This window comes from Dipteris shenzhenensis, chromosome 30, assembly GCF_047967505.1.
Source record: "Dipteris shenzhenensis isolate YYH24624 ecotype China chromosome 30, Dip_SZ_1.0, whole genome shotgun sequence".
In the NCBI taxonomy this organism is placed as follows: Eukaryota; Viridiplantae; Streptophyta; class Polypodiopsida; order Gleicheniales; family Dipteridaceae; genus Dipteris; species Dipteris shenzhenensis.
Genome location: NC_141625.1, coordinates 6,625,550 through 6,649,308, shown reverse-complemented (window position 1 = coordinate 6,649,308; position 23,759 = coordinate 6,625,550). Strand labels below are relative to the sequence as shown.

At 40.9% G+C, this 23,759-nt stretch overlaps 1 protein-coding gene across 1 annotated transcript; it reads right to left on the bottom strand.

The window, feature by feature from the left end:
• Positions 1-18,128: 18,128 nt before the first annotated feature.
• LOC147881656 (uncharacterized) lies at positions 18,129-19,672 on the bottom strand. Its single transcript, XM_087402080.1, has one exon. The coding sequence runs from the start codon at positions 19,471-19,473 to the stop codon at positions 18,172-18,174; it is 1,302 nt and encodes a 433-aa protein (XP_087258206.1). The 5' UTR covers positions 19,474-19,672; the 3' UTR covers positions 18,129-18,171.
• Between the last annotated feature and the right edge of the window lie 4,087 nt (positions 19,673-23,759).

Here is a 23,759-nt window from a genome sequence, read left to right as displayed (position 1 = left end):
TGTGTGCAAAAAATTTGCATGTTTTGAGCTTTTTGCATGTTTTGATTTTGTTTCACGTTGCCCTCCCATTCGAGGAACCTTCCAAACAGAAAAAAGAAGAGGAGCCACTTGGTAGCCCTACCTAACCAATCTATGAACATCATATGAACCCACCATACTCCCATGAAGATAGACAATAGCATAGGCATTACTTAACAATGTGTGGATCATTTTGATAAAAGCTACCCCAAAACCCATATAGACCAAAATTGCATACAAAAAATCCCTCTTAGTTCTAGCATAGGCTGATAGAGGCATTAACATTAAGATAGAGAATAGTAGAGGCATTACTTAATAATGTGTAGCTCATTTTGATGAAAGTTGCACCAAAACCTAAATGGTCTAGAACTACATACAAAAAATCCCACCTAATCCTATCATAGGCCTTATCCAAATAAAGTAGTCACCATTGGCTAAAAGAGTTTCCCCATTTTCCAAGCGAAGCAAAATTCGAGCGAATCCATCCAAGTTCTAGTCATAAAGCTCCCATAATAATCTTGCAATCAACTATAATTCTTTGTAATGTCCACAAGCATCGAATAGGAGCATACACAATGCACGAGTGTCTATTTCGCTTGCAAGGCTTTCAATGTGCGTAAAAGGATGTCTCATTCCATTTTTTCAAATTTGCAAAGTAGGAGTCGTTCAGTGCAAATGATTCTCCTAGAATGGGCACATGTAAAAAAGAAAGTCATGAGAAAGTAGAAGTACCCTTTGAAGAGCATGCAATACTCAATAAAAAAAGAGCTGAAACAATGAAACACAATTTATGTACACAACTATTACGTGATCCTCAACAAAAAGAAACCCTTACTAATGTGGATATCCAAGGCAATCTGCGTTATATTGACTTCCCTCCTTTAATACTCTACGCAAACATCACAACGAGACGAACCAAATTCGATACATGTCAAACTAAAATTGCACTTCTTGTTCCCAAATGCACAGCACCCATAATGCCACCAAGGCATTGAACAAAAAAGCCATAAAGGGACCAAATCTAAACTACTCACGCTTGCATGCTTGGACTCTAAAAGGTTGGTGGGAAGGGACAAACAAACCAGATTCATCTTGTGAAACAAACTAGGATCCCCAAGGAAACACCCTAGTGTCCCACTAAGCCAACCACGTTTCTAGTGCAGGAATCTCTCCTTGTACTACATGATCTGCTTGCCAAAATTTCCTCCACTCATTCTTGCACACCTCAGCTAAATTAGTAGAAGGCATATTTTTCCACTTTTTGCATAGAGATTTATGTTCCTCTTGAGAACCTAGTCTTATGCACTTATGGGTATGACGAAGCATGCTTTGCTCCCAATGAAACACAAAACTCCTTTCTTTACTTGGGTCCGTTTTCTTGGCATCACCAAAGTAGATTGTGCATACTGCTAGCCAGTTTGCATTTGCCTCATCAGCCATAAATCCTCTAAACTCTAGTTTTGAAAACCCATTTGTCTCCACAACTTTATTAAGCATCCTCTAGAACTCTATTTGTGCATACCTATCTTCAACCTTAAACTTGCATGTTGCAATTGTCAATAGTTCGCGAACAAGGGGATCATAGACATGAGTAGACATAGTTGGCCAACCAGATACTTTGTGAACATGATCAAAATGAACCCACATGTTATCTAGATTTCCTCCTGGTCTCATTCTGTTCACAAGATCCAAGCCACTACCAGGACCCTTGGTTGCCATTTTGAACACGTGGTTGATGTCAAGCATCTAGTTGTCCAAGAAACAAAACACTGTGAATGAAAGGGTACTTGCATTTCTTTTTGAGGTCTAGCATAGCCTCAAAACCTTTGGATGTCATGCCTTGGGCCTTTTCTACATGCTGCAAGCATTTTTGAATCCTCTTATTACTAGACAGGGGTGTTGCGAACTCTAGTAACTTGGAAAATTCCTCATCTCCAATCTCTGTGGTCTCTCCCACATGATCACATATAAGCATATCCAGTATCATGTCTCTGCCCACACCTGTGACAAATTTTTTTGGCATCGTGAATGGGTTAATCTTCACTCTTGCCATTAACATCTCCTCAATGTTGTCCTCATCCACTCTGCTGGTACCTTCTTCATAGGGATGAGGATGATTGCCAAGATGAATAGCACATCTTATGGTGGTTGCGTGGTCCCTGGGAATGCAAAAGTACATCACAGCAAGACAAGTAGAAACACATTCTGGAGCTAGCACACAATGGCGACAAACAAGATTTCCATCCTCTGCTCTAATCAAGCCAGGCTCACATACTCGTTTCAATAGTCCTTCCATTGTGTCACATTTGAAACATTCATTCTAGAGTAGTAGGGACATTCCATATTGATACATCTCAAATTGCCTGCACACCTGCTAAAACGGACCATCCTAGGAAAACTATCACTGGTACAAGTAACATAATCAATCTAGGGATGACAAGCATGTTTCCTGTCCATTCCAGTCATTGAAGATCCTGAACCACAGGGAGGAAGCTCAAATGCAACATATCCATCATATGTCTTAGGAAGCTCATCAACCTGCATAGTTTTTGTAACACTTTGCAATGCTGAACACAAACTTGAACCCTGAGGCAAAGGACGTATCAGTTCAAGAACACTTGCAATTGGATGATTCCCCGTGCCTATATCTGCATCAACGTTGATACTCACTTTAGAGCTATTGTGGACTTTGAAGCAAGAGTTTGGGTTTTTTTGTATAGGCACATCTTCATCAACGTCTATTCTTACTTTTGAGCCAGACGCTCCCTTGTAAACTTTGTAGTTGCAGCTTGGATTTTTTGGCACAGAAACATCTTCATCAACGTCAATGCTCACTCTTGAGCATGACGAAACGTTGAAGACTTTATAAGTGTTGCTAAAACCAGGATCAATCAGATAACCTGAGTCACCATTTGGAAGCTTCATAGGTTCTAGCTTAATGTCCTCAACATTAATTCCCAACGGCTTCAATGTGAAGGGCGTATCTTACAAATCAAATGATACTCTTAGGGTGTTAAGAGACAACTCAATGGTCTCCTCTTTGAAAACCAAATAGCATTTTTTGTTGCACTTCGGGACCATAGAAAACAACCATCTTGTTCATGACTGGGAGCAAATCTGTAGAGGAAATAGATGGGTTGAAGAAAAACAATAAGAACAATGCAAGAAGAGAGAGTAGAGAGCAACAATGAAACTGAAAAAGCTTTTGTTTCATCAAAACTAGAGAAATTAAAGATTAAGATCAAGTGAGAGTGTACTTGTTATTTTCGACCTTAGAGTTGTTCAAGGGAGGAAGTCTGGAAGCGACAAAGATGAAGCAAACAAGAATAATTAGAAAAACCCAAAGGAAAAGCTTAAGAGGCAAAAGCTGGCAAAAACGATAGTATCACCTCTGGAAATGGCAGGAAACAGTTCATGTTATATTCGAGGATGATGGCAGGACTTTGCTTTGGAGATAGAACTTTATCCTTGCGTATGAGAATGAATTGTGAAGGATTGGATTGAATAGGATAGAGCATGAGAGAGCAAGCGGAGGATATGGCAACCGAGAAGGAAAAATGTTATCCCAAGTAACAACATATGAAACACAGACTTGTAAAGGAGTGACATCCACAAATGGTTTTGAGCACAAGTCTTTACAAATATTTCAATCTTTTTCTCTCTCTAGAATATGTTTTTTTCTATTACTCCTTCAATCTTCATCACTGGCATTTCAAAATACCTCATGGATGAAGGATTTACTAGGTGCAATGTTTCCAAAGGACTTACTTGGTTAGTTAATAATTTACCATGGACCAAGTACATACTAGAAAATTGACATTGATGAAACTAAAGGTTCATAATATTTTAGAATAAGACCATGAAATGGCATTCTTTATTAAAGCCAATGCTAACCACTAGGTACAATGTTTGTAAAGTACTTGGTCAGTTGAAAATATTCCATGGAGCAAGGACTTACTAAGTCAGTCCAAAATGCAGCTAAAGATCCATAATAATTTAGAATAAGACAAGGTTCATAGTAATTGAGAATAATTCAAATTGACATTGATGCAACCAAAGGTTTAAATTGAGCCAAAGGTGAAATATTTAACTTCTCTAAAATAGAATTTCAAAGGCTAATTACACAATCCCAACATTCAAGGGATCGATTAAAAAACACAATGCCAATAATTTTGACACAGAATGAAAGGAAGTGTCATGTGTTGAATTCGTATCATTCCGTCAATGTGCAAATATTCCCCATCATGATGTGGCACTTGACATTCATATCTCACCACCCCACGACCCCACAATTGTCAGGAAACTCTCAATACACATGCACACTTCACTGACCACTATCTGTTAGTGACACCACCCCAAAACAATAGTTACTACCCAATGACTATCAGCAACAGTTACTGCCCAATGACTATCAGCAACAATTACAACCCCTCCACCCTTACCACCATCACCACCATAGCTTCCTCCATTCCTTCTCCAAATCCTTCAACAAGCTTAACCCCTTCAGTCATCGCCACAAGCTTAACCCCTTCCATTGCCCCTTCAACGCCTCTGCTGCTCCCTTCGATCGTCGCCGTTGGCATACAACTATAGCTCACGATTAGGGTTCCCTTGTGATTTTTGGAGGTACATACTCATTCCTTGTGATGGTTTAATACTTTGATGTAATGAAGCATGCTTCCTAGAAAGTATCAAAGTGCTTTTGGCTTATGTTCCTTTTCTCCCTCAGGACACCGTGGGAGCCTGTGTGATCCTTATGATCTTTTGGATTAAGTTATGCATAGTGTCCAATTGGGACAAGATACCTTGGATGCCCTTTGCATTGAACCAATGGAGACATTTTATTTTATAGTGTGATGAACTATGTGGAGTTAATGGGCCAAGTGTGACAATGGACTAGTGGTTTACATCAACTATAATTGAGAAGTGAGGACTTAGTGGCTCACTAGCTAGTGACCATTAATGGGGTTTTGGCGTGCATGCCATATGGCACCAGCATTATGTAGGTATGAAGACCCAAAAGCTTCACACAAAGCTTGGGAGGGCACGAAGGCCCAAGACATAGCAAGAGCCTGGCAAGATGCTCTTTTAAAGTCCAATCACAACACTTTTTCCAATCATAGTACTTTGCATATAGGGGTTCATTCATCATATGTAACCCTATCACGTGAGTTCAACAGAAGGATATTTTTAATATTTAAAATTTACAGAAATTAATATACATAAGGCAGTTTTTTAAATGATTTTGAAAAAAATTTATAGATTTGTATAGAAAAAGGGTACATTTTATTAATGGAAAAATTACAAATAAGGGATTTTACAAATAGGCCTTGAACGCACGTGATATTGAGGGTTTATATATAGTGACCCTCGGAGATCCTCAATAGCAAGGAGATGCAAAAGTGGATTGAGAGATATGAAGTGGCCAAAGCAGAAAGAATAAATGTAAGGACAAGATTCACTGTAATGTATAGGCAATCACAACCATATTCACGGGATCTTGCCCTTCTCCCCACTCACATGTCACTTGATTGGCTACAGCTGGCCCTACGTAAAGTCGAATGCGATGGAGAGACAATAAACAAGCGCGAGCAAGAGTTATCGTCTGGATGTATGATGCATGTAAGTTTCTTACCTCTTGATGTAATTAAGTAATTATTTGTGGCAATATATGCTATAAAATAGATGCATCTTCATTGTTTTAATGATGCTCTTTTGTAGTACAAAAAGTACAGTGCATTATGGTCATATGGACGACATTTTTGCGTGGAACGCATCGATTCAAAGAGAGTCACGTATGATTGAGGAGTCATGGCTAACTTCACACAAGATAGCCGAGCAAGTGCTTCGGATACCAATCTTCTCTCCTAACAATTGGATTATTGTGGAACCATACGCAAAATCTATGAAATTGATTTCAAATGATTTAGTATTTTCATTCTTGATGTAAAATGGTTTAGAACTATTTACAACAGTCCCCATGCGATAGTGAGAAAAGATAGTAGTGGTTTCTTTGCAATAGACTCCACCAAACTTTGGACCGATGAAACTAATACTTTTGTTTTTCCCGAGCATTATGAGCAGGTGCATACTAATGATTCAATTAATCAAAGCTTTCGTTTTTAAAGATCCATTGATACATGTACTTAAGCATAATTTCATATATATAATTGATGGCATTTGGCACCCATCTTCAATATAGGTGGTTTTTCATCCGGATCGTTCTGATCCAAGATGGTGGTACATGATCCAAGTTGCACCACGAAGTAAGAAAATTTTTGAAGATAGAGATGCCGATATGGAGATGCCACCACCAATGTCGGATCCAATTGATCCAGATGGATCTAGCGAGACGAAGAAGATGATCACAATATGAGCCAAGAGGAAGATGCACATAATGGAGATCACGATATTGAGGAAGAAGATGATGATCATCAAGAATCACCACACTTTATTGAAGAAGATGATCAAGTCTTAGGTGAACGTACGATGCTAGAGTACGATGAAAATATAGGAGATCAACTCGATATACAGTTAGAGATAGACTTGTTTAGCACATTAGACTTGGCTCAGGTTGAAGCCGTTGATGTAAATGCTCTTCATTGATTTTTTTCATCTCAAACTTGGACATGAATATATGAGCTTCAAAGGCTTGATGTACATGCTCTTGTACTTTTATTCTCTCAAAGGATCAAACATGTATGAAAAGGAAAAAAAAATCATTGGGAAAAACTATCTTTTAAAGTCAGTATGGGAAAAAACACTCTCTATAAAACATCGCTATAGGAAACTGTCTCAGTGTCGCTATATAGCGACCATTCACAAGTCTAATAAGTGTCACTATATAGCGACCATTTACAAGTCTAATAAGTGTCGCTATATAGCAACGCTCTTTAAATGTCGCTATATAGCAACACTTGCCTAAAGTCACTATATAGCGATACTTAACGAATCCCGCTTTGGTTACCGATGATTAGCGCCCCACGCATGCTAAACGTCAGTGCTTAAGCATTGGAATAGGACCCATGTGTAGTAGTGAGGTCATAAATTTAGGGGGGGAATGAAGGGGCAAATTGATGTGTGTGTGTGTGTGTGTGTGTATGCCTATGAGCTTCGAGTCCTATGCAAGGAGTGTGTGAGTATAGGTGTGCTAGAAGGTTCTAGTGACTCATCCGTTAGGTGTGTCAGGCTGCTGTGATGTGTGAGTGATCATAGGAGGTGACTGATTCAAATAATCATGGAGATTTGTGGATCTGGGATCTACCAACATGGAGGCAATTGCCTATATATGTAACCACTCTTTGAATAAAGCTTTACATTTGTGCCTCATTGCTTTCTCTATGGATTCATAGAGATAGCACTTCATCAAAGAGAGAGTGCTACTTCGTGACCTTACATTGTATCATTGTGATAGCAAATATAATGTTGCATATATATTTACCAAATCACTTGGGAAAGAAATTTTTAAGAAACATTGACAAGCTCTTGGTTTGATGAATCAGAGGAAGAAAATTCCAAGTAAAGGGGTGTGATGGAATGAAATGTTCAATCCTACTTCCATTCACCATAATCATCATCTTGAGGGAAGGCCTATTTCATGATCTTGATCTTGAGAGGAGCTGTTGAGAATTCATCTCAACATAATGTGTTGATAATGTGCATAGCACTAACACAAAGAGTGCTAAGTAGCACAAGGGTTAGAAACCCTAACCCTAACCCTAAAGTGGTGATAAATTAAATTCAATATTAGATAAAATGGGAAAATCCCAATTCCCAAAAAGAAATGGAATTCCAGTGAACCTTTATAAACTTACATGAAAACCCTCTGATGTGACATATCATTGTAAAGGTCTCAAACAATAGAACCTAAATCTACAATCTTTGACAAATTTAGAGTATTAAGGATAACAAAAAGGAGAGGAGGGAAGGGAGAAATGGAAAGAAAAGGATGGCAACAAACCTAAAGATGAGAGAAGACAAAAGGAAGGAAAGGAGCTTGAACCATCAAACACAAAACAATAACCCAAAAAACTAGGTACTCACCTCTTGGCTTTGGAGTGGAGTAGATGAAGACAAATCCTCTCTAAGCCCACATTGCGCCTGGAGTAGAAGGAACATGGGGTTTAGTGTGGGGGTGAAAGGTAGTCTAGAGGGATTGTAGTTGTGGAGCAATATCTCCTAAAAGGAAGATAACCAAGAATTGGTGTGGCATCACAAAACTAATAAGTTTCCACTTTTAGGTACAAAAGCATCGACTATTAAAATTTTCATAAAAAAGGTATTACTAGAATTGATATAAGGATAGAAAATGATTTCCAAAATGTTTTCAATAGAATTATTGGTGGTCATGTCAAGATTGAGTCTAGGAACATTTAGATAAATTTATCAATGTGAAATACGCGTATGTGTAAAAGAATGTTAATCTCAATTCCATTGTCCTACAAAGTCCAATAGAAGCCGAATATCATGTATGATCATAACTTTAAGGAGGAATTATTTGATTTATTGGTCCTACATGATAAAGGCTTGGAATGTGTAGACTACTTCATAGATCAAGTCATTACATTTTTCTAATGGATGTGGAGTTATGTCTCATGCAAGTCACCAATACTCACATTCATGCTTCACCCCTCCTCCATTCACACTTCACTCCTCCTCCATTTAAGTCTTAAGATGATTTGAAAAGAGATATTTATAGAGCTAGGCTCAAATTAAGCTAACTTCTAGAATTAGTTCAAGTTATGAGCAAGTGGTCCTAATTAAGCTACCAATCATGATCATTTGTTAAATTAATCAAGCCATCATCAGGGGAGAATTGGGGTCTCAAAAGTGCCTCAAAAGCAATGGATTAAGAAATGGATTAGTCCTAATGAAAGGGCCAAGGTAGATCCCAAAAAGTCCTAACCCCCCTCACCTAGGTGGGTTAAGCCCACAAGTGACCCCACCTCTTACACCTCTTACACAACTCTTACTCTGAGGTGGGAACCAAAATTTTCAAAATTCAAAATTCAAAAATTCAAATTTTGAATTCCCTCCCTCCTTCTCTCTCTTCCCTCCCTCCCTCCCCCTCCTCCCTCCCCCTCCCTCACTCCCCCCCCTCACTACCTCCTCCCCCTCCCTCCTCCTCCCCCTCCCTCCCACCCTCCTCCCCCTCCCCTCTCCTCGCCTCCCCCTCCTCACTCCCTCCTCCCCCTTCCTCCTCCTCCCCCTCCCTCCCTTCCTCCTCCATGCCTGCTCCTTCTTCCCTCCCTCCCCCATGCCTGCTCCTTCTGCCCTCCCCCTCCCTCCTCCTCCACTGCTGTTTCTCCTCCCCCTCACTCCTGCTCCTCCCTCCTCCCTCCTTCCTCCTCCATGCCTACTCCTCCTCACCCTCCACACCTGCTGGTCTGCCCCCCTTTCCTCCTCTTCAACTACTAGTCCTCCCTCCCCCATGCCTCCTCCTCCTTGCCCTCCCTCTTCTTGCATGCTGCTCCTTCAAGCCTGCATCTCCACACCTTCTCCTTCTCTACACTCCTTTAGTCATGGCACCATTCAAGGACGTCTCCAACAAGTACCAGGTCCACTTAGAGTTGGAGGTTGAATATGCAAGCACACACAGTCTAGGCTTGAGGGGAGCTTTCAAAATCCACAGTCTTCGTTCGTAAGGAAAGAAGCATCTTGACCTTTGGGTAGAACGATCCTTGTATCCTTTAGATCCTGCCAACCAAAAGAGCCCTCCTTTCCATACAATGCATGAGCTAGTTCAGTTTGTTGGAAATGGACATGCGGGGTTGCTTGGTTATTGCAATCGGTTAAACAATGCTCAGCAAATGGCTATGCAAGCAAGCGAGATGCGCAAAGCCCAAGAAAAGATGCTAGCACATTTAGGAAATAACACCATTGTTGCAGTGCATAACTCTATGCAGGATCTTCAAAGGGAGAACTAGAATCTTTATGATAAAGCCAAAGCATTGGATTGGGAGCGAAATGCATTGGACTTGGAGCGACATAAATTAGAAGAGTCACTCTATAAGCTAGCTGAGTCCAAAAAAGGCTTGGAAAGATCTATATACAATCAAGTACGACAAGCCATAGAGAAGGAATGAGAAAGGCAGAAGAACGAGTGCAAAAGATAAAAGAAACACCTTTGGGATTTAAGGAGAGGAAAAGAAGGTACTCACATAACATGGATGCATTGGCATCCACTGGTGTTGCTAGAAAGAGGAGAGTCCGGGCTACAAGGTTGGTTATCAAATGTTCCAATGAGATTACACTCTTTTGTGCTACATTGTTTGTGACTAAGTTTTTATTGTGTTCTTCTTTAGGAACTTCATGGAAGATGTGATGGGACGAACATACGGGGATGATATTGAATGTTCATATGCTCTAGCTGGTTTATTGAAGTCAAGCGATGTCATTGGGATACTAAGGGACCCAAGACACAAGCACCTACATGTGCAAGTTGCTGAGGAGGTGATGAATGACTTCAAGGATATTGTGGATGCAAAGGATATGCTTGCAGCTTGTGATACTACTGGTGTAAGTCGTGAAGCTTACACATCTATTTTCATAATTTTCAAGTCTGCTATTTTGGGAAAGTATAAGAAGTCTACAATGGCCCTACCCACACCTTGGTCTATGAGATGTGCATGGCGAGAAACAAACCAATGTGCAAGAGAAATGCTTGGAGGGTACCATTGCGTAAGGGGCACAATGACTTGGAAGAGTAAAAAGAAATCTGGCTTGCAAACCTTTGAGATGAATGCTTTCAACAATGTCTACTTAGATGTTGAGAAACTGCAACAAGCAATGGTCAAATTCTATGGCATGAGAGAAGATGGTAAGATGAAATCCATTATAGCATTGCACTTTACATAGTTCATTTCCTATATCATGTTTATCCTAACAATTTTTCTCTTTTGTTGTACAGATTGCAATAGAATGCTCATATTTGTCATCAAAATGGATGAAGCTCAATTGGTGAAAGAACACAAGTTAGAGAGAGTCAGCATCTGCATTATGAATAAAGCCTTAGCCTTTGTTCAAGGGGATGAAGAAGTAGAGCAAGATTTCTCAGTGCAATCAGAGAAAGATATATGGTGGCTTGCAGTATTTGAGACTCCGAAAGAGTGCCATGAGACATTGAAGTGGGTTCTAGATAGAATAGGAATCCCATCGACCATCGAAAGACAAGAGGAAGGGCAAACATTGACAGTCGATGGCCATGGAACCTTTCAAGTTGAATGGCATCTTGCTGGTGATTTGAAAACCCTCAGGTGCTTGCATGGTTGTGATATAGGGGTAAATGCAATGAACACATGCCTTTATTGCATGTGTTCACAACGTAAGCAAAAGGCTAGCTTACAATGGGAGAATGGCATTCTATCTTGCAGCCAAACGCAAGCTCCGAATCGTGACAAGAAGGATCCAAAGTGGGATCCCATCTTGCCCATCCCACTTGAGAGAGTACACATATGTACTTTACATGCAGAACTACGCGTACTTGATAAGTTGTTGTATTTGCATCTTGTTTATGCTTGGAATTTAATTTCGCAAGAAGTATCCACACGGTGCATTGCAAAAGCTGAGAAGTTGTCAGAGATGGGATTCCATGGAGGACATGTCAAACTTAAGGAGGATAAGAAAATGTCTTGGGCAACACAAAATCTTCCTACAAAAGTATCCATGGGTGGAGGGAAGGCAAGGAGATTCCTATCAAACCACAATCTCAACAAAGACAAACATACATTGTCTCAAAGTAGTTTGGCTTGGGAATAGTGGAAAGCATTGTGTGAATGCACGACCAATAAGGCTTCTCATCCTCAAGTAGCAACTTTGAGAGCTAAAGTATGGACAAAGGTAGATGCATTGATAAAATTGCTTCGCCACGTTCAAATCGATGAGATGTATTATGAAAGGTTAAAGATCGCTGTGAAAGAGTTTATGCAATTAATGGTGAAAGCATGGGGGAGTCGCACATTATGTATTACATGGTAATCTTGGCACCATCATAATATTTAGCACTTGCTTGACAAACAATTTTCGTTGCTGATTTGATTCTCATCCTGTTTGCAGCATATTCTCCATGCACACGGACCATGGTTTGTACAAAATTGGGGTCCTTTGTCAATTTGGAATACACAAGGCATGGAAAAGTCACACTATAGAGCCAAGGCAGCCTACTTCAAGAACTCAAGGCATGGTGGTGGTGTCACTCACAGCAATGCATTGAATAAGATGTTCGACTAGTTTTTTAGATGTTTACTAGGAAGGACTTTGAAGTCTAAAAAGGCAAAGGCATCAGAACTTACAAAAGCAGTTCAAATTGTATCAAAGAATAGAAGGCATAGTGCTTGGAAAGCATCTGTAGGGAGTCAAGGAGTCACACGTTGGTTGCAAGCTAGAGTGAGAGAAGGGAGCAGATGGGTCCAACCACTAATAGAAGCTATGGTGTAATTGTATACAAATATGAAATAAATATATTGCTTATTTTGACCACGATTTCTGTACTCTCTTTAATATCTTGCTTATTTTGACCATAATTTTTGTACTCACATGACGTTGGGGAAAGTGGGGACATGGTAAAGGAGGGGGGAGAGAAAGGAGGGGCATGGGGTGGGGCATGGGGAGGGGTGGAGTGGTAGCAAGGGTGGGGGGAGGGGGTATGGCTCGAGGGCGACGGGTGTGGGCGAGGCAAGTAGGGGGAGGGCAAGGGGGGGGGAGGACGACGAGGGTGGGGGGGTTAGGGTGGGGATAGGGGGCATGATGAAACCCTAAATGTAATTAAAAGGTATGTCAAAACATGATGGGCCCTTATAAAAAGTTAAGAAAAACCCTAACTCTCATTATTCAATGGCAAGAGTCAAGAACACTGCTAGACCCACTGGACGCCGCCTCCACCCTTCTTCCCCTAGCTCTACCACCTCCATAGCATCTGCGCACACGAACCTATCTGGGTCCGGTGGCACCTCCCCTAACTCTCATGACCCTCCCCCAACTCCCGCAAGTCCCGTGAGCCCACTCCCCAGCCCCAAGACCATGAGCCTTCCCCTCAGCCTTCTCCCCAGCCTTCCCCTCAGCCTTCCCCTCAGCCTTCCCCTGAGCCTCAGCCTCAGCATAACCCTCAGCCTTCCCCTTAGCCTCAGCCTCAGAGGAGGGTAAAGCAGACTCCAAGGAAGCTCCATCCCAAAGAAGGCCAAATCTCCAGACGTCAGGGAGAGGAGGACTCAAAGGAGGACCAACATAGACAGAAGCAATGAAAGAAGTTCAAGGCAGACAAGAGGCCGTGGGAAGGTGTTCGGGTACCTGTAACTCCCCCACCAAGAGTCAGGAAGCTGTACCGAGCAAAACCAGGAGCATGGGCCCTGAGGGAGATCAGGCAAATGTAGAAGACCACTGACAACTTGATCCCACGTGCTCCCTTCCAACGTGTGGTACGGGAGATCGCACAGGGATACAAGGATGATGTGCGCTTCAGCACAGGAGCTATGGGGGTGCTCTAGGAGGCTACAAAGCAAGTGACCACCGCTTTGTTTGAGGATGCCAACTTGTGTGCCATCCATGCAAAGCGCGTCACGGTCATGGACAAGGACATGGCTCTGGTGAAGCAGCTATGGAGTGACCCAAGTTTGAAGCCCTAGATTCTCTTGCAGCCCACTCTTAGGATTTAGACCACCCCTTGCCCTTGAAAGCACTATCTTGTATCTAAGGCCCAAGGGTCGATTTTTTTAAATAAGATATATCGACATTCTCTACACTCTCGCATTGTTGTATATTTTCCATTTCAATGCTTGCAGTAAATGATCATTTTAAGTTAAGTTTTGAATTGGCTCGCATATATGTGCCTAGGACATCTAAAGTCCTATCAAACACTAAAAATAGCTCTTCCTCACGATCTGCAAATGCAGTTCATGAGATGAAGTCATGGAACGTAGTTCTAGCTGAATCCATGGCAAATAGCAGTTGATGCAGGGAGTAGCTTCTGAGGATGGGAGTTTCTATGGCTCTCTAAATGTGAAAGTGAGAATGTGATGTAAAAAGGGCTCTTACCCCTTAATATATATCAAAACCCTAATCATAAAATCCCCAAATTTTTTGAAAAACATTTACCACCATGAACTGAAAGGAGAAAAGATTAAAAGAAATAACATTTTAATTTAATTGTCCATCATCTTTTGAAGCAATAGCTAGGATTTGACAGATAAAAAATAAAATGTTGCACTAATCAAACACATTGTTAGCAACCTTTAAAGTTGCAGGAGGAATGAAATTGGCACTATGCATGCACTTCTCCACACGGCGGCTGATCTTACCACCATTTAAGGTAAAGTAGAAGGACTTTGGCATGCCATCCTCCATGATCAATAGGTGTTCTCGCACATCTTAGAGTCCATTGCGATGTGACATTCACATTCTTGACATCTCCCTCTTCAACATCAATAGACAAACTTACCCCTGTATTGTCTTCATTATTAGAGTCTAGGGGAAGCCACCAGCCGTTTGTTTTCTTCCAGCACCTATACTAAAAAGCTAAATACAACTTTTGGCATGACAAATGGTATCTAATAACCACATTGTCTTTACATGCGTGACATTGAAACACATCACCCTTTTGGTCACCTGGCCTGGTTCCCCAATTCATTCCAAGTAAATCTTCAAGAGCATTTTCATCTACATGCTTGCAGGACCACATAGTTTTTGTTCTATGCACATGTATATTCTGAAATAAAGAAGCAAAAATGTGCAGAGGCATAAACCAAGATAACCTTGCCCATTTGGATCCAAATGTAAACTTCATGGCCATGCCCACATCCTTTGCAATCTTGTCCTTGTACGATTGCAATGTCCTCGAGTCCACATTGCTGCAATCCATGTCTTGAAGTTGTAGTGGTGCAATGGTTTGTAGATGGCCATAGCTTGATGATGTCATTGGAGTGATGTATGTTGCATTATACCAATACACATTCTTCATTCGCAAGGAGGCCAACTTCTCCCTAGCATGCATTTGCTTAACTAAATCCTCATGAATCGCAGTGAACTTGCCTATGAATGATTCAATTGGTTCCCACTCCTCAAGGTCCGAAGGGAAGACATCTACCACCATGAATAAGAGCTCTTAGAAACCAAACAAAAAATTTCCAAACGGACTCATTGCACTTACAGGTGAAAAAGGTACATAGATAGAAAGGCTCACAGTGTGATGGTACCCTAGATTGATTGAATGATGGAGGAAGCTGCATATCTTTTCCCATGTAAACATGTTGCACTTTTGCGAGCCATCCTTTCTTCCCAAACTTGAACTTCAAGATGCGCCCCTTCCACTCATGCAAGATGTCACCTCTCTTGCTCTTGGGAAGCTTATGTGGACCTTTGGCTGATCCTTTCATCACTATCCAGTAATTTAAGCTATAGGTGCAAAGAATCCACTCATCCAATGCATTTCTGGTGTTGTGGAAGACACGAGGTCATAGCATTGAGTGGTCTTGTAGCCTTTCTCCTTATCATGCTTGCAGAGGTTGCAACAGCAAGAATGGGACTCCTACACAAGGCAATGCAGCTCCAATAGATTCACAAAAGAGGGAGAAGGAGAGGGATAGAGGAGCAGCAACAGAGGCATAGGAGAGGGAGAAGGAGAGGGATAGAGTAGCAGCAACAGAGGCACAGGAGAGGGAGAAGGAGAGGGACAGAGCAACAGCAACAAAGGCACAGGAGAGGGAGAAGAAGAGGGACAGAGCAGCTCCAATAGAGGCACATGAGAGGCAGAGGGGAGAGAGAGAGAGAGGAGCTGTAGCAAGTAGGCCAAAGCAGGAGGGAGTAGAGAAAGAGGGGGGAGAGGGAAAATGCATGGGACTTGCTTCAAATCTGAGTGATTTGGCAGGCTGGACCAAAACAGTGGGGGCAGAGGTCCTAGAAAGAGGGAGGGGAGAAGAAAAATTCGCCACAAGGGCCCTACCATCCCATTGAAGGCAGTTTTGGGCTCATGTGGGGCAGGTGCACTTGGTAGGAGGGTCAAACATGGGTTAAGAGGGGGGGGATGGTTTAAGTGGTCCCTAGTGTAAGGGGAGCAACCAATAGGGGCTCTTTGCAGGCCTGCCCACCCTCCACCTCAACATACCATTGCCCCACACCTTCTAGCACTCTCATTGGTACACCTCAAATCACTCTCTAATCCCTTGAAATTAGGAAACACCAATTGGAGGCCCTTTTGAGACCCCAATTCTCCCCTAATTTTTGTTGGAGGTTTGTTGCTACTCATAATCATACAAAATTACATTAATTAACATAGTGCACCATAGACATGAAATGAGCCTTAAAAGTATCAATCCAAGTGTTTGCCATCAAGTTCAAAATAAGCATAGTGTAGGTGCAAGGCTTGAGCAACCCTAGAATGATGATTTAATGAGATAGATTCAAACTAACTAGTTTAGAATTCTAGAATCACTTTTAAAATGGACATGAAATACTCGTCCATTAGGATAAAGCTTAAAGGTGACCCCTAACATCCTAAAGTTTAACATGCTAGCTAGCACAAGCATGATTGAATATAATTGAATTAATTAATCTATGCATAAAATGGCTTTCAAAAATGAACAACAAAATACCATCCTACATGTCTTCTCTTAAGGCACGTAGGATTGTGGCGTCTTAGGCAATCTGCGACATCCTAATAAATCCTATATGAGTTTGAGGTTACCCAATGCAAGAGAGACTCAAACTTCAATGCATTGAAAATTGGGAACCATACTTCAAAATTTGGTAGAGAGACTAATCAAGAGAGTTGGTCACCTAACATGTGCAAAATCCCCAATCATAGCATAAAAGTTACTCATTGTGAAATTAAGAAACAACTATGTAGTAAGTATACATAAATAACATCAATAACAACTAAGCTATACAATGTTGCACAAACTTAAGCTCCATTCTTTGATTATTGATATTTAATTCAATATATTAAATTCTGATGTGGGAAACCCACATTTTTTACAACCTCCAACTTGAGATTTTTTTCACAAATATGAAGTTACATAATTTCAACAAGATTAATAACCCTTCATGTCCAAACTATTTCACATCTTCTAAATCTTTACAAAGCCACTTATCATGAAGCTTCTTAGGTTTTAACACTGTTATGACTAGTGAATGACTGAATTGTTCTCAATAAGAGGATGCACAATTAAAGCACATAATTCATTTGCACGTTGAGGATATTTTTCCTTCTAAAATCAAACTTATTTGATTATACTCTCAAGATATGGATGTTTGCACTTGTTTGGGTGGCATGGATGGTACTTAGAGATCTTTCCTCCCAAAGAATGAGGTTTGCTAGCAATCCCTCAATAAAGGGGACAGTTGGTGAGATTTTTTTTCATGTTTCTAATTTTTTAAAAACCATCTCCTCCCTCCATGTAGAAAACAACAAGGAGTGTCCACATAGCATTCATGCTTTATTGTTTAATTGCATTCAAAAGCTAGAATATAAGGGGTGGGAAAGAAGTGCCCACATAGCATTCATGCTTCATTGTATAATTGCATTCAAAACAAGAGTGCACAAGTGCGTGTGGCACTCCCTCCTAGTACAGTGGTAAAGCAAGTGCTTTTGGATACAAAAGAGAAAATAAACAATTTTTAAAAGTGTGTTGCTCCATAGAAAGGCCATTTTTTAAGGATGATCTTCATAGATAGCAATCTAAAACATACAATTTAGTTCCTTTTTAAAAAAAATTACATGTGGAAATTCATAAAAGAGTTTTACCTCTAAGGAGACACTCTATAATTTAAACATACAATTTAGTTAATTTTTAAAACTTTACAAGTGGAAATTCATAAAAGAGTTTCAATCCTCCATGCTAGCACTATCTCTACAGAAGGAGTACTATTTAAAGTAGAGTATAAGGGTGAGAGAAAGAGAGTGAAATTTCTAAAGTGCTTGTATGAGAGTTAAAAACTCTTGAAAGTTACAAAACTTCGTCCATGGAAGGTGTGTGTTGAGGGGAGAGAGAGAGAGAGAGTTAAAAACTCTTGAAAGTCACAAAAGTGCTTCCACGAGAGATTTTTACATAAAAGAAGAACATGTGAAGGTATCGTTGAATGAGAGATTTTTACATAAAAGAAGAACATTTGAAAGGTGACAATTAAGCGTTGAATGAGCGCATGCATGCAAGAAAGAAGAGCGAGCTAGCGGGGAGGAACATCCTCCCCGCAGCCACCACCTCTTTGCACAGTCGGGACGAATGCGCCATCGCAGTCTGTGTAGATGCCATGGTTTCTCGCCACTTCCAACAACCGATCAACCGTCTCCGTTGCCAACGTCGGCGTTCGAGACAACAGGAACAAACTCTCGCTTGGATCCCCATTCGAATCATCCTCGCACGAGTAAATCAGCGCTGCTCTGTAGCCCATTACCGGCAATCCCTCCAGTGCAATCAGCTTGTACGGTTGCGTCGTCTGCTTCATCTTCAGCGCCATATTTCCTCTCTGATCTTGGTTTTGTATTGCTTCTCCCGCTGTGACCACCAGCATTGCTGTCGCGTTCGTTGCCGATCTGTCGGCTATTATCATCTCTGCCAAAGGTCCTCCCACGCTGCTCAGTTGCCCTTCTATCGTCGTTACTTGCGATGTTACTCGATCGATCTCTTGCTCGATTAGAGCTGCTGCCTCCGCGAGCTGCTCCTCGTAGACACCCGTCAGGTGGGCTGCAGCTTCTGTAATTAAGCTCCTTGCAACGCTCAGATTGCCTATTACCATGGCCCCGATGGCTCGCGCTTCTTCTCCACCGCGCACAACCGTGTTTCTCAGGTCTTGAATTAAGGAGCCCACAGGCCCGGCTGCTTGATTCAATTGGGCAGCTGTCCGAGCCATACTGTTCACTCCCCTCGCAACATTATCCAGACGCAATTGTACCGCCCACACGGATGTGTTGAGGGTGGCTGAGGCTTGCCGCAATAAGGAGGCCCCTGCAGGAAGAGCCATGGCTATTTGCTCGATCACGGAGGAGATCTTGGAGAGTGCGTCCGAAACTTTGCTGCCCGGTGACAGAATGGCGCACATCCTTCGTGCGTTCGAGCATACATCTGATGCAGATGAAGCCATCTTGGACAGCGCAGACAGGGTCTGCGATCCCACGACTTGCAATCCGGAATTCAAAACTTTTATTGTGACTGGGGTGTTTTGACCCGGAGACGGCATAAAATTGACACTAAAGTTTGCTTTGGCACAAACCAGCCCAAGCTCGCTCTTGAACTTAAAACGAGCGGTGCTTCCGACCTCGTAGTAAGACCCCAGGAAGGTGCGGAGATCGAGATTATCTATAGTGGGAGGAGTTGGGCAGGCTTTCACGGCCAGAGCTCTGGAGCAAAAGTCATACAAACCGGAAGGGTTCAAAACCTGAACAGTAGGTTGCAGAAACGAGATGAAGAAGCTAATGAGCAAAACCATTGGCTGCAAAATCTGCGTACGAGCTCCTGGACTATGTCCCATTTTGCTTGCAGTCAAGATAAGAATTCCTGCAGCGAAGCTACAGACATCAACGTTGTGCTCAGTTCAGAAAACACATGTGGCTACTGAAAACAGATGTTAAACTAACTCTTAATCCATCAGTTCTCAGGCCTACATTTTTCGACCGATAGTCGAAAGGAAGAACTTCCAGAGAATGGTGAAGCAACCATTACTGCAGATGAAGACAGTGCCGAAGAAATGGTGAGAGCGAGCCAATAAACAAGGAGCGTATCTTATAAACACGAATAAGAGAGAGTGCGGATAGTGAGTTGCGGGGGTGCTTTCTGAACGTTCAACATGAGGAGGTCGAGGAGGCGGTCGTTCACCTTCTTTGAAACTCCCCACCAACCCCCTTCGGTCACATCTTTTGTCCCTCCGCAATGTTGAGTCACAATTTTATGAGTGTTTATTGAGTTTACTTGGCCTTCAGCTCGGACTCAAATATTCCCTTATGAATCCCATCCACAAGAGGTTACCGCCATACTCAAGACGTTTAAAATGTAGACTAGGTTGGATCATTGCATAATTCATTTTAAGATCACTATGGCAAGCTTACTTCTTGAATGGATTAAAGTAAAAGGATGGATGCAAACAAAATTGAGATAGAAAAAGCATCATTTAAAGAATATGCACAACAAGGAGCTCTTAATAGCTACATCTCCCCATTAAGAGCACGTAGAAAGAAGTTAACCTTCTTTAAAAGATGCAACATATAGGTGGCTTCTTACAAATATAAATGATGAAAAATATATTTAAGCTTAAGTAGGACTAATTTTAGTCTCTCAAAACTTTAGAAAGAACTTTAAAATGCGACACTCTTCCTTACACTATCACACACTAAAAATTTAATGTATTCTATTTTACAAAGATTAGGGTCATGTATCCATTTGTAATTTTCTATAGGTTAGAGCCATACTTAAGACATTTAACATGTAGACTAGGTTGGATCATTGCATAATAGATTTTAAGATCCATATAACAAGCTTACTTCTTGCATGGATTAAAATAAAAGGATGGGTGCAAACAAAATTGAGATATAAAAAGCATCATTGGAAGAATACGCACAAACAGGAGCTCTTAATAGCTACATCTCACCATTAAGAGCACTTAGTCTTAGAAAGAAGTTAAGCTTCTTTAAAACATGCAACATATAGGTAGCCTCTTACAAATATAAATGATTAAAAATATATTTAAGCTTAATTAGGACTAATTTAAGTCTCTAAAAACTTTAGAAAGAAACTTTAAAATGCAATTTAATTGGCATTCTTCCTTACACTGTCACACACTAAAAATTTAATGTATTCTATTTTACAAAGATTAGGGTCATGTATCCATTTGTCATTTTCTATTGCATTTAATGGAATTTCTTCTCAACAATTTAGCTAATTTCATGTAAAAAAACCCATTGTGAGTATCAAAACATGCAAAGGCTAGGGTATGTTTTAAAAGAAAGAATTGTTTAAAAAATTATCAAAAAGAGCTTCACAACGTATTTTAAAACTTCCTAAAATCAATATACATTAGTCTTGTGGATCCATTACCCGTTTAATTTAAGTGACCATGCTCGATTTTAGCAAAACACACACACACACACACACATGTCCCCTTACATAGGGTTTCCATACCTTATACCAAATTAGCATTATTGGATGTGGTAGACATATCCCTGACGAGGATTTTGAATTTTTGGAATCATGACATTATACTAGTTAAAGCGTGGCATTTGGGATTTCTTGCCCTGACAATAAGACGCATATATAGGCACTTTTATGAAGACTGAGCAAATTGCAAAACAGAAGGATTTACCCAATGACAGGTGGCAAAGCTACAGGTGACAAGACCCATGGCGAAGATGGAGGCACTTCATGGAGGGCTAGGTTTGAGGTGCTTCACGGAGGGTGGAGATCAAAAGATGAAGATGGATGGACTGTATTGAAGTGCCATATTGGATGGACTGGATGGAAGTGCCATTTTCTCTCACCTCCTCCCTTGGATCCATGTTTTACCCATCGCCAAGATTGAAGTGCCTTCTGTCATCCCCTCCCTTAGACCCATCCCTTGGTCTATGGCCCAAATTGAAGTGCATTTTTCTCTTATAACGTCCCTTGGATACACCCCTTGATCTATGGCCCAGATTGCATTACTTTTTCCTCTCATCCCCTCCCATGGATCTACCCCTTTACCTAATGGCTGGGACTCCGAGGGAGTGCTCTACTATAAATTTGAATGTGACCCTCAAATTGGAGATTAGATCAATGTCTAGGAGTGAGGACCATTGGTTTAAACCATGGGTGAGAGGTCTCCCCACCCATACACCTCAATGTACCATTGCCCCACACAAAGGAGCACTCTCATTGGTACACCTCAAATCCCTCTCTAATCCCTTAAAATTAGGAAACACTAATTAGAGGACCTTTGGAGATCCCAAATATCCCCTAATGTTAGAACAAAACCAGGTAAAATACATGCTGTCAGCAAATGCCAGAGCTTGAGAATTTGACTCAATTACATTATTTTGTGGGCTTTATCAGCTTTTACAGGCATTTTGTCAAGATTTTAGCTCTATTATATGAACTAACTAAAAAGGATGCAAGGTTTGAATGGAATACTCAGATGTCTATTGTATTTAAAAGTTGAAAAGTCGAGCTGTAGCTACACCTATTTTAAGGCAACCTAGATGGTATATCATCTTTCATGTGCATGTTGATGCCTCTAGATATGCATTAGGGATCATTTTGGTGCAACTAGATGGTCAATTGGATTACCTAGTGTATTATGCCAGTTTGTTGTTGACACCTACAGAGTCTAACTATAGCACTGCAGAGTCTAACTATAGCACTATAGAGCATGAAGCTCTAGGCATGATATTCAGTGTGTAAAATTTAAGGCATTATCTATTAAAAAATCCTTTTGTTTTTTATGCTGATCACATCAAGCCTTGCTTTATGGAGGCTTTATGTAATCAACAAAACTGCCATTCAAGGGCACCTTATCACTGGATGCTTCTGTTACAGGATTTCAATTTTAAGATTATTCATAAGCTTGGTAAAAAACATGTGGGAGCCAACTATTTGTCTTTCCTGCTCGCACTACAAGGCATTCAAGGGGTTGTTACTAAACTTTCAAATGTTGGGCTCTTTGTACTTGATTACTAGGAACAAGAGTCTGTTGAATTGATGGATTACTTGTCTCATGGAATAATTCTTGATAGACTTATGCCGAGAGACAAACTTATGAAATTATCCTTGAAGGCTTGGAAATTCACTTTAATTGTTGGGCATCTTTATCTCCAATGTGCAAATGGTGTTTGATGTCGATCGGTTTTGGCACATGAACGTGCCATATTCTTGCAAGAAGCTCACTTGGGCCCATCTGGTGGACACTTCCAAGGGGAATTGATAGCTCAAAAAGTCTTGCAGGTAGGACTATGGTGGGGAACTTTGTTCAAGGATGCTCAGAAAAAGTGCATGAAATGTGATGTATGCCAACTTACTAACTGTCATTTGCCAAGTAAGCCTACTCATCCTTGGGAAGCATTCCCAATATGGGGATTTGGACTTTGTTGGTCCTTTCAAGCCTGCTAGGTTTACACAAAATAAACAGGTTGCTACTGATTATGTTACCAAATGGGTAGAATCTAAGGCACTTCAAAGATAACTCAGCTTAAAGCACAGCTAAGTTTTTTTTTAAAAATATCATTTGCACATACTGGTGTCTAATACAATTGTCAATGAGATCAAGGGTTCCACTTTTTGAATGATATCATGTAGCTACTGAAGGATGAATTAAAGACTATGCACACAATCTCTACACCTTATTATGCTTGTGGTAATGGAGAAGTTGAGTCTACAAATAAGATGATCAACTTAATCTTGACCAAGACAATGTAGTCTAATAAAATAGTACCCTTATAATTCATTATTCCTAGTCCCCAAGTGGCAGTTGGGCATCACTTAGACAAGTCCAAAGCAATCAAGGGGAAATTGCATCAGCTAAGCCACATAGATGAACTATGCCTCCAAGAAGCTTGGTCATAGGTGATTCAGGGTAGATTTAAAGCATGGCATGATAGACATATTGTGCCTAAACACTTGGAAAAAGGTATGTTGGTGTTAGTATATAATGTCAAGTTGGGACCCCTAAAAACAAATTCCAATCTTGGATGGAATGGGACCAATTGGCTGCATGAAGTTTTTCCTAACAGGATAGTATAGCTTGAGGATTTGCAAGGAAATATGTTCCCCAAGTTGTATAATGGGAGCAAAGTG

Bases quoted from the DNA above. Each gene is read 5' to 3' on its own strand.
- LOC147881656 (XM_087402080.1), bottom strand. From the start codon at position 19,473: ATGGGACATAGTCCAGGAGCTCGTACGCAGATTTTGCAGCCAATGGTT.